Source organism: Oryctolagus cuniculus, chromosome 3 (assembly GCF_051225735.1).
Source record: "Oryctolagus cuniculus isolate XC-2025 breed Fujian yellow rabbit chromosome 3, ASM5122573v1, whole genome shotgun sequence".
NCBI lineage: Eukaryota > Metazoa > Chordata > Mammalia > Lagomorpha > Leporidae > Oryctolagus > Oryctolagus cuniculus.
In genome coordinates, this window is record NC_142869.1 from 101,563,952 (window position 1) to 101,576,512 (window position 12,561).

At 37.4% G+C, this 12,561-nt stretch overlaps 1 protein-coding gene across 4 annotated transcripts in view; it reads left to right on the forward strand.

Moving 5' to 3' along the window:
* LRP1B (LDL receptor related protein 1B) overlaps positions 1-12,561 on the forward strand; it is a 2,138,546-nt gene that overhangs the window by 1,149,767 nt on the left and 976,218 nt on the right. For all 4 annotated transcript variants that reach the window (XM_051849573.3, XM_070071546.2, XM_002712121.6 and 1 more), the window contains exon 11: positions 3,030-3,266. In XM_051849573.3, coding sequence (XP_051705533.3) covers positions 3,030-3,266 — 237 coding nt within the window. The remainder of the gene's footprint in view (positions 1-3,029; positions 3,267-12,561) is intronic.

The following is a 12,561-nucleotide window of genomic DNA, read 5'->3' on the forward strand; positions in this document are numbered from 1 at the left end:
TTTATGTAACTGATTCCAAGCCAGGACCCCGGCCATATGAGTGTGAAATGTACTTGTCCATGTCCTCACACAGAAACACATGGGAGACATGGGACACACTGTGCTGGCGCTAAACAGGCCCAGCCTGCGGGAGACAAAGAGCCTCCATGTTCGCTTTTCCTTGAGGAACTGATTCGTCATGAGTGAGAGGGGAAGGAAGGAAAATAAAGTAAAAGTAAAAGCAGACCTGATCCTTAAAAAAAAAAAAAAAACAACTTCTGTGGTCTCTAAAATGGAGAAAGTCTGACAGCAACCCCAAGCTCTCAGCAAAGGCTCTAAACTAGGCCCAGTAGGAAATCCTGCGGCCTGAGTGGCAAAGGTATTGAATAATCCCTAACAAAACTGAACTTTAAAAAATGGAGAAAGTAGTTAGCACTCTTATATAAAACGTACAACCATCCATACATACACGCACAAACACATATACACACATACTCATTGAAGTGGCAGATTTACCAATTACCCATTAAACTGCCCGTGAGAACTAAAAACAAGAAGTGGCTGTTCAGCTCCGAGGTTAAGATGCCCATGTCCCACACCCAAGTGCCTGGGTTGTTTCCTGCCTTCAGCCTTTGACTCTAGCTTCCCACTAACACAGACCCTGTGGGCAGTGGTGATTTCTCATGTAATTAGACTCTTGGCCCCCACATAGGAAACCTGGATTGAGTTCCTGTCTCCTCCGTTAGGTGCTGGACCTAACCCAGCCCCAGGTCACTGCTGGTATTTGGGGAATGAACTGGTGGTGGGAAGTTCTCTTTGTCTTTGTCTCTCTGCCTCTCAAATACAAAGAAAAGATTTTAAAAACCTACAAATGTTAGCAATAACATTATTTTGCATTGCTAATAGAATTATCAATTTCACTATTAGAAAGACATTTGGTAATATACAGAACAGCCATAAAACTAATATTTCCACTTCTTTTTGTGTTTTTGGTTTTGTTTGTTGAGAGAGAAATAGAAAAGATTAATCCCAGCCATTGGCCCACTCCCTAAATGTCCAGATGGCTGAGGCTGGGTAGGGTCAAACCTGGAACCTGGGAGCCTAATCCAAGTCTCTCAGCTGGGTGATGACCACCTGGCCTAGCTGTTTGAGCCATCACATGTTGCTTCAAAGGGTCTGCACCAGCGGGAAGCTGGAGCCAGGTGTCAGAGCCAGATGTCTATCCCAGGAACTCCACCAGGGCATGCAGTCAGCCTTTCCAAAATCACAAATACTAATCTAAATCTCTGCCCAAATTGATCCTGCGTTTGACTGAAAATATTAATTGTAAATGTGTTTATAATAATGAAAACTTAGAGACAATCTGAATATCTGACAATAGGTACCTGATTATTTTCCATTGCCTCTAGAGGACATTGTGCAGACTTCAAAAAGAATGTTTATGAGAGCTTTTTAATGACCTGACCAAATGTCACTAAATTTTTAAAATGCATATAGAAGATCTCAATTTAAAAAAAAAAAAAACAAAATATATATGCCAATGTATTGGAAATGTCACAACATCTGTGTCAAATACCTGTGATTTATTTTTATTTTATTCTTTATATTAAAATATATTATGAATATTTTTGTACATGCAACATTCAATCACACTAATTTAAATGAAAAAAGAAAAATATATAAAATGTTGATATAATTTGTATTTGGAATGTTATGAATACGTCTATATTGTTTCTTCTGTTATTTCTCAAGTTTCTTACTCTACTAGGAATCTTAGTTGTTGTGCAGTTACACAAATATAGCTAGTTTTGTATCTACGGTTTTATTAATAAATAAGACTATATTTCTCTCACAAAAAGTGGTTATTTCCTTTCAAATTATGTAGCATTGGGGCCAGCATTGTGGCAAAGTAGGTAAAGCCAACTCCTGCAGTACCAGTGTTCCACAGGTGCACCAGTTAGAGTCCCAACTGCCCCTCTTCTAATCCAGCTCCCTACTAATGACCTGGGGAAAGCAGTGAAAGATGACCCAAATGTTTGGACTCCTGCCACCCATGTGGGAGTCCCAGATGAAGCTCCTGGCTTTGACCTGGCCCAGCCCTGTCTGTTGCAGCTATCTGGGGAATAAACTGGTCGATGGAGGATCTCTTTCTCTTTCTCCCCCTCTCTCTGCAACTCTTTCAAATAAATAAATACATATTTTTTTAAAAAAAGAAATAACATATTGCATAAATCAAGCCTATGGTGTCCTAGTAATTGGAGAGTCTTGCATATATTCTCTTATAGAAATCCGAGGGAGTTAATTCACCCTGTGGAGAAAGCTAGCTTGATTCTACCAGTTTTAACTCAGGAGACAATTTTTTTTGTTGAGAGTTTTGTTTTGCATTTGTTTTGTTATTGATAAGGCCTGAGTTGTGCATCAGAATTACTCACAAACAGCATCAGCTCCTAGCATTCTAATTGCAATATGAAGAAAATGAGATGTTAGGAATGGCATTAGATTTCCTTTGTTAAAAGAACAAGTCCCACATTTGGGCAACAGTAATGTGTTCACGTGGAAGTTAGTGATACTGGATGATTCTTTTTGTTTGCCTCCACAGTCTGCACATGCAAACCCTGGGATGGTGTGTTTAAAATGTCCTGAAGTTTTTGGTGTTGTCAGATAAAATGAATTCTATAGTTAGTATCTACAGAGAGTGTTAGATTGTGATGAATTATGCAATTAAATGTACTGGATGTTTTAATAAATGTCCATTTTACAAGTTACAAGTTATCCAATGATCTGTCATGTTTTTACTATACAGATAGTTACAGACAAAAGAATAATTAACTAAATATAAACCATTTGCGGAAGTAATTTCTGTTTTAATTAAAGTAATGCAATTAACTGGCCTTCTTGCATCGAGATCCATTTGGCATATTTTAGAGTTTAATTTTTAGTATTGAATTTAGAAAACGCTAATTGTGCCAGTTAATTAAACAGTGGCATTATGCAGTGTAAAGAAGATTAGGCAGCATCAGTTGTTTATGTTTGTAATCTTTCTTCTGCAGGACCGAAGAATGAGTTGTTCCTCTTTTATGGCAAAGGACGTCCAGGAATTGTGAGAGGAATGGACTTGAATACCAAGATAGCTGATGAATACATGATCCCCATAGAAAATCTGGTAAACCCTCGTGCTTTAGATTTTCATGCAGAAACCAATTATATCTACTTTGCTGACACCACCAGTTTCCTAATTGGCCGGCAGAAGATAGATGGCACTGAGCGAGAAACCATTCTGAAAGATGGTAGGTGACACTGTGTGACATTAACATCAAACTGTGCAGGTATAAAGCACCCGGGTCGAAAGGATAAATCCAGTATATGTTAAGCTAGCATTAACCAGAATCAAAGTTCTTATTGATTTAAAACTATTTGTTAATTTTATTTGATCAGTAATGTTATTTCTTCATGTTTTTCACATGCTAGTCAAAGTCTTCATTATGAAATAGAATTTGCAATTGTCTAGTACATTTTACATGTTATAGGAAATAAATTGAACTATTATCCACCTGCTGGGAAATGGAGATTTACAATGATTTGTTTACAGTAGTGAATGGTAGAATATAAGATTTTTAACAGGGTATTTTTGGAAACTTTTTTAATATTTAGTTCTCTTTAGAATATTGGTCATGTCACTCAAACTAGTGACATTAGGTATTAAAATACTGAATGTCCCTATTGTCAGGGCAATTCTTGTATATTATTTCTTGCTTCACAGTCAATGAAAGGGAGTTTTTCTAGAGGTGCCCTTGCAATTTCAGTATCTCCCAAGAAATCCTAATTATTTATTACTATTTTATTTAGAGACACATATGAAGTTATGTACATGTAGGTTTATATGTATATACTTTATTAAAATCAATGTGTTTCATAAATTATTTGGTTTAGCAATAACCAAGAAAGAAGCAAAATGTAGAAAAGGTCTTAAATAAGCAAACAACATCCTTGAGTGTACATCATCGTTAGCTTAATTGCTGATTCTGGAGCTCAATTTCTTCATATAGCAAGTCTGCTGCTTGAATATTTTTAAAACTATGTTTGTTCTTTTTAATTGATACATAAGAATTGCACATATTTATGGGTTACAATGTGCTATTTTGATATATGTGTGCATTGTATAATGATCAGATCAGGATATGAGCACATCCATTGCCTCAAACATTTACTGTTTTTTGTAGTGAGAACATCAGAAATCTTATTGTTTAGCTCTTTGGAAATATATGATACATTGTAGTTAGAAACCCAGTATTTAAGGATCTATAATTGTGTGCTTATTATATGAAGGACATGGTACTCAGAGAAAAAGGGAATTTTCGGAAAAGACTACTGCCTTTAAGGAGTTCATAATTTATCTTTGGAAGTAATATAGTGCACCAAATATATAAAGCCATTCTAGCATTTAATTAACAAGTTCACAGTTGTCCAAAGGGATAAATGATTAATGGAGAATATCCATGCAATGGGAATTCACAAGAAGGAAGAAAACCTTTATGTGGGTATGTTCAGAAAACTCACGTGCAGGAAATAGTATTTTATGCTAGATAATAAGGGGGAAAAATTCTAGGGGGAGGTCATTGCTGCAACCAGAAATTCCATGAGGGTGGGGAAATACAGTCTCTAGATCAAAGAATTCAGGGAAGCTAAATGGATTGTTACTGGAGGAATTGTTTGGAGGAAATAGTGTCACGGGAGATATGGAAAGTGAGAAGTGATAAAAATAAAAGGTGTTGAATGTGAATTAAAGGGCTTTGGCTAAAATCCCACAACAGTAAGAGAGAATTGCTTTTCAGCCAAAGAATAATGTGATCGAAGTGATATTTTAGGAGGATGTTACTGGTGATAGGGTAAAGAATGAATTGGAGAGAAGAAGGAGAAAATTAAAGCAGAGAAAAAGACTAAAATTATTTACAGCAAAATTAGTCATCAGTGGTGGTCACTCTTATCTTTTAAAGGGAATGAGTGGAGCATGAAAAGATTATTCATTCCACTCAGCTCTACTTCAAGTCAAACCTCTAATGATAAAAAGTACACTCTCTATATGAGTGGCAAATGAAGTGCTAAAATTAAAAACAACTTGTTTCTGTCTCTTTTATAGTTAACTGATCAGGGCAATACAAGTCTACTATGATTTAACATTCTAAAGGAATGTCTAATTAAAGATAAGATAAGATACTTTGCTTAAAATTGGTTGTGGCAGAGGCTAGGCTGTCTACCTACTTTTCTGTGTAATGTGATAGCTGATGATAAGGACTTGACAATTTCAGAACAATGGGCTTGCACATTCTAAGTAGATATATTTGGCTTGTTCTGTTTTGGACTCAGATGCTTTCAAGAGAGACTAAAATGTAATATAGAGGGTTCTTGGTTTCATTTCAAAAAGTCTCAGCTTCTGTGCCATGACTGAATGTTTTAGCTAATGATCCTGGATTTGATAACAGCATCTTATCAGTGTCATTTGGTAGTCTTTGAATTCTGCCACAGCCGGAGATCAAATCTCATAGCCATGTGACTGCCAGACAAATCCATTTAGTATTGCTTTGGCAATATGATGCCTATCAGAACATCTTTGCAGGTTTTGACAACTGACATGAATTTAATATTTTGATGTTCCTATACATGGAATAGCTTAATATCTTTTTTAATTTATCATTCCCATTGGGGATAATAATAACACATATTACAGTACAAAACTAACATGTCAATAGAGTCTTAAATTTGATAAATACCAACTTGTGTTTCTTGGTATCAGGAAAATTAAATACTTTGTGTATTCACTTATTTAACTAGAATGTCTGCTATCCAAACCAAACATCAAGAGGCTAACTTTGAGAAATGTTTTTGTAAGCTCAGTAGAAATTTTGAATCTCAAATAAATTTGTGTACTTTGAGGTACAAGGCTGTAAACATTTTACTGTTTGTAAATAGAACACAAACAGTCTGGGCATCTTCTGGGAAAGCCCAGAACCTTTCCACAGTGAAAAAATAAAAATCCATGGCATTTCCAGAAATGATCCCTCTGTATTGGCTGTTTAAATTTTTATGCCCCAGACTTTATTGAAAATCCCTTAATGGCAGGATACCCTACAGGCTTTGTTTATAGAATCTCGTGGGCTAAAACTGTGGTTAATTAAGTGAAAAAAGACAACTGTTCATTTGAGGTTTTTATAGGAACACATTTTAAAAAATTCATGGAAAGTGGAATTAAAAGCTAAGTATATTTTGATGTAGAAATTTTTTTGAAATCCACAGTTTTTTCATAAAATATATTTTCTTTAAACTTTGTGAATTATCTTTCTGTATCTCAGTAATTATAAGATATATCTCCAAGAATGAAATATAACTGAATTTTTTTAAAAAAACTTTCCATAAGGACAAATATTTAAAAAAGTGTATTGTTTTCATCCACCTAGAATGCATGCCAACATTTTTATTTATTTTTTTAAAGTTTCTTCTTTTTATTTATTTTCACTTTTTTGAGATTTTTATTTATTTCTTTGAATGGTAGAGTTACAGAGAGAAGAAGAGACAGAGAGACAGGTCTTCCATCCACTGGTTCACTACCCAGATGGCCACAATAGCCAGAACTGAGATGATCTAAAGCCAGGAGCCAGGAGTTTCTTCAAGGTCTCCCACATGGGTTCAGGGGCCCAAGCACTTGGGCCATCTTCAACTGCTTTCCCAGGCCATAACAGAGAGCTGGATTGGTAGAGGAACAGCCGGGACTTAAATTCGTGCCCATACGGGATGCCAGTGCCACAGGCAGAGGCTTAGCCCACTACACCACAGTGCCAGCCCCTCATGCCAATATTCTTTATGATTATGCTCTTTTAATGAATTACTATATTTATTTATTCGTCCATCAATAAATATTAATTGACTGCCTTCCTTGAATCAGGTGCTATGCTAGGTGTTCAGAATATTGCAGAAAATATATCCAAACAGTGGGGAGTAGAAAATGAATAAGCAAACACATAAATGAACAATGTAATAAATATTGTAAAGAAAATAAAATAGTATACTGTAGTATAGGATAAAAGGAATAGTAGCCGGAGGCAGAATTAGATTAAATGTTCAGAGAAATTAAAGTAGCCATTCTTGCCCATTTTAGTTGTTATTTTCTCTCAGAAAATAAGATGGATGCTCTTCATAGGACTGAATTTATTTTGTCTTCTTGGATGTTTTATCCAAGATTCATTTTCATTGTATCTTTCCTTAAAAAAATATTTATTTGAAAGAGAGAATTACTGAGAACAGGGGAGAGAGAGAATCTAGAGGAAGTAAAAACAAAGTCTCTTATCCACTAGTTCAATACCCAAATGGCCACAAGGGCTGGGGCTGAGCCAAGCCAAAGCTAGGAGCCAGGAGCTAGGAACTCCATCCAGGTCTCTGACTTGGATGGAGGGACTTAAGTACTTGGGTAATCCTTGGCTGCTTTCCCAGGTGTATTAGCACTAAGCTAGATTGGAAGTGGAGCAGCCAGGACTTTGATCCACATATGTGATACCAAGATCACAGGTATTGGATCAACTCACTGCTAGACAACACCAGCCCCTGTTTTCATTGTATTTTTTTTTTTTTTGACAGAGTTAGACAGTGAGAGAGAGAGACAAAGTAGAAAGGTCTTCCTTCCATTGTTTCACTCCCTAAATGGCTACAGCCAGTGCTACAGCCAGCACTGCGCCGATCCGAAGCCGGGAGCCAGGTGCTTCCTCCTGGTCTCCCATGTGGGTGCAGGGGCCTAAGCACCTGGGCCATCCTCCACTGCCTTCCCAGGCCACAGCAGAGAGCTGGACTGGAAGAGGAGCAACCAGGACTAGAACCCGGCGCCCATATGGGATGTAGATGCTGCAGGCAGAGGATTAACCAAGTGAGCCACGGCAACAGCCCCTTCATTGTATCTTTAATTATAATTTTAAGCAGAATTGAAAAATATATAAATGATCATTTAGTGTTCATTTTTTGTTATTGAAAGGATCCCATTAATGCCTTTCTTATTTTGAAACTGTAGAAGTTATTTCTTCTTTGATACATATATCCAACTAGGCTTGTTAAAATCATCTTTCTTTTTTTTTTTTGTTTTTTTTTAGTTGCTTTCTTTTTTTTTTATTTTATTTAATGAACATAAATTTCCAAAGTACGTCTTATGGATTACAATGGCTTCCCCCCCCATAACTTCCCTCCCACCCACAACACTCCCCTCTCCCACTCCCTTTCCCCTTCCATTCACATCAAGATTAATTTTCAATATCTTTATATACAGAAGATCAATTTAGCATATATTAAGTAAAGATTTCAACAGTTTGCACCCACACAGAAACACAAAGGGTAAAATACTATTTGAGTACTAGTTATAGCATTAATTAAACACCTAAGAGTAATTGTGTATTAATTACAGAGTTCAACCAATAGTTTTAAGTAGAACATAAAAAATACTAAAAGGGTAAAGTATTAAGTTCTTTTTTTGTTTGTTTGTTATATAGTTTTTTTATTTAATAAATATGAATTTACAAATTGCAACTTTTGTATTGTTGTGGCTTCCCCCCCCACCCCCAACCTCCCTCCCTCCTGTGGCCCTCCCCTCTCCCACTCCCTCTCCCATCCCGCCCTTCATCAAGTTTCATTTTCAATTACCTTCATATACTGAAGATCAGCTTAGTATATACTAAGCAAGGATTTCAACAGGCTGTACTCACACAACCGCACAAGGTATAGGGTATTGTTCGACTAGTAGTGTTGTTTTTAAGTTTCATAGTAAAACACATTAAGGACAGAGATCCTACGTGGGGAGCATGTACCCAGTGACTCCTGTTGTTGATTTAACAATTGGCACTCTTATTTATGACGTCAGCAATCATCCGAGACTCTTGCTATGAGCTGTCTAGGCTATGGAAGCCCCTTGAGTTCACCGACTCTGAACTTGTTTAGTCAAGGCCATATCACAGTGGAGGTTCCTTCCTCCCTTCAGAGAAAGGCGCCTCTCTCCTTGATGGCCTGTTCCTTCTGCTGGGGTCTTGTTCACCAGGATCTTTCATTTAGATTGTTTTTGCCACCGTGTCATGGCTTCCCATGCCTCTGAGACTCTCATGGACCTTTTAGCCAGATCCGAATGTCCCAAGGGTTGATTCTGAGGCAAGAGTGCTGCCATTCTATGAGTCTGCTGTGTGTCCTGTTTTCCCCGCAGGCTCATTCTCTCCCTTTTAATTCTATCCTTCATTATTTGCTTACACTGGTCTTATTTGTGAAATCTCACCGACACATACCCTATCTTTTTGATCGGTTGTGTATTTATACTTATCACTTTCCCAAGTGCGCTGGCATTGGTACCTGCCTCCTTGGTAAGAAAATCATCTTTCTTATAATTGTGTATCTTTAAAAGCCCAATTATCAAAAATATTCAAATCATTTTTACCAGGGGTTGGAAATAATTAATATTGGCAACAATAACTGAAAAAACTGCAGTTTCAACAGATCCTATAATTAAACTGGTATTTAAGGTCACGCTTGTGTATGTCATACAGTTTTCCTTACCATTTTTCTTCATAAAAGATATATAGAAATAAATGGGTAGAAGGGGATGTTAACATTTGCCCTTCCTCTTGTGAATTTGTGAACAAAAGTCCGATTCTTCCTGAAATAATGCAACAACTGAAATACTGCAAACATGAGATCTATGCAATTACAATTCTTCCCATTTGTGACTTTATCTTTCAAATCATATGACTTGAATAAGAATACAAAATTGATCTTTATTATTAAATGCAAATTTACAAAACATTTTTTTCCTCAAGATGAGCATTATTAATCATAGCCTAAACCATCGTATTGCTGATGATAAAACCACTGATGATAATAATGACTAATCTTTCATGACTACTTACTATTCATTAGGATTGCTCACTTCATGTGCATTCTCCCATTTAATCCACTCAAAACCATCCTGAGGTCAGTATTATTATTATTAACTCCATTTTATTGATTAGAAGATGAGACTGAGAAATATGAGTACTTTATCAATGTCACATCATGAGTGATATAGGTTGTCAAGTACTGTAAAAGCTCTGACATTTTATTGTACTTGTAAGCTACAATGTTAGCCTGCTAACACTTTCACAAATGCTGGCAGAAAACACTGAGGTCAAAGACAATAGCGGTGGCCAAACTCTCAAAGTATTTGTCTCGAAATCCTGAACCATACTCTCCACAGGGCAACATAATGGTCATGTCTGCACATATAGTGGACTAGGTTACAGGGTAGGAACTTGGATGTTTTAGGAACTCCTTTTTCTCCTCTGAAAGTAAGCATACTCAGCCATTGCTTCAGAGGATCTCTCTCTCTCTCTCTCTCTCTCTCTCCCTCTCTCTCTCTCTCTTAAGAGCCTAAGCAAACTATACTTTGTTTGAGAGAGACTTAGTCTCGGTCTTCCAAGAATACTTGTGTTATTCATATCTTTGAAAATAGAGTCTAGGACAAAAGATGTTAGACACAGATAAACTGTGAGGATTTGAGCAGGATTTATTTGAAGAGAGTGCTCAGGTGGTACACACTCAGATGTGTGAGTAGCTGCATGCAGTGAGTTGCCTGCACACCAGTTCGGCTGCCTCCTTTATTTTGTAGAGGGTGATGTGCTATTTGCATATACACATTTGGCACAAGTTGCACAGTGTGATCACTGGTAAAGTTTTATGGCATCTCCCCATGGAACCCAGATTATGTGTATTCATCATGGTTTCTTTTTCATAGAGGAGAAGGTTCAGGTGCATCTTGGGAGAGTAGGTGTGCTGAATGGGCATGGAAAGGGATGGAGTGTATTAATAGTCAGAAGTAAGATCCAAAGACTGCTGGAAGTCTCTCTGGAAGTTGCTTTGTGCCTCACTAACTTCTGCAGAGCCCACCTCAGAAGAACCCTGAAAAATTGTCTCTCAACAACACTGGAATGCAGCCCCATGACATCCAACTTTAAACCATGTGCTAAACTGAGTAATGACCACTAAAAGAAACCTTCTGATCCCAGAAGTGTTGAGTTACCTCACATAGCAATGGAGACTTGCAAAAGTAATTAAACTAGATCTCAAGAGGATGAGGTTATTTTGGATTATCTAGGTGAACCCTAAGTGTAACCATAAGGGCCCTGACTCATGTAAGAGGTGAGAAAGACAAGGAAAGAAGCAGAGGTTGTGTCTAGAAGAGCAAGGTTAAAGTGATGCAAGGAAAGGACCCTAGGCCAAGGAATGCAGGCAGCCTCCAGGAGCTAGGAAAGAGAAATGGTTTCCTCCCTGGATTCTCCAGAAGAAACCAACTCTGCCAACATCTTGACTCTAGCCCAGTTGATAGCAATTCCACACCACCGACCCTCAGAGTTAAAAAAAAAAAAAAATGTTACATTCATGTTGTTTTAAGTCATCAAGTTCATGGAAGCCACAGGAAACTAATACAATGTCTGTGCTCTTATCTATGTTTCTCTACTGAAGTTATACATTTCTTAGAGTAGGTTCTACTTGATTGAGATATAGACTATGCACATGTTGTCCACACCCAACAGTCTTGCTTGAAATGAAATCGTTTACAGGAGCCATCAAGATATTGAGTAATGAATAATTATGGACAGGGTCCAAGGCAAGCTCTTTTATGATTTTATGAAGAAAAGTATACCCAAGAAGTAGGGGAAACTGTTTTTCCTTGCCAGACATATTCTCCAGAGGCCATGTTGAAAGATAATATGGTCAGGGGCTGAGACTATGGTGCAGTAGATTAATCCTCTGCCTGCAACACCAGCAACCCATATGAGTGCCGATTTGAGTCCTGACTGCTCCTCTTCCGATCCAGCTCTCTGCTGTAGCATGAGAAAGCAATAGAAAATGGCCCAAGTGCTTGGGCCCCTAAACCCGCATGGGAGACAGGAAAGAAGCACCTGGCTCCTCACTTGAGATCAGCACAGCTCTGGCTGTTGAGGCTATTTAAGGAATGAACCAATGGAAGGAAGACCTTTATCTCTGTTTCTTCCTCTCACTGTAACTCTACCTCTCAAATAAAAAAATAAATCTTAAATAAAAAGAAAGGAAGATAATATGGTCACATCCTATCAGAGGGTAGTGACATTCATGTGATTGTTCAGTATCGGAAAGTTCACATTTTATTCTTCAGATCAGTCCCATTGTCAGTATCTCCATACTGCCCCTCTGGATTTTAGCACATTCCTGCAATTTGTGTTAAAATTTGTGGTATATTCAGCCCATGAATTATTATTTGATGAATCATCATTCAGTTAATTAGAACCTCCACTACCAACACACTTACATTCAAACACACACACACACACACACACATAGAATCTGCCAGTCTATGGTGCACTTCAGATAGTTAGAAGGCTGTAACAACCCAAGGCACACATGTACAACAGAAAACAGTAATATACCCTCTACCAAAATGATCCTGACCTTGTATAAGGTTACTATTTTCAACACCTAAAAATCATCTCTTGTAATTTGATTTGATTTTTGTGAACTTCACTGTGATAGAATTCTGTGAGACTTTTAGTGTCT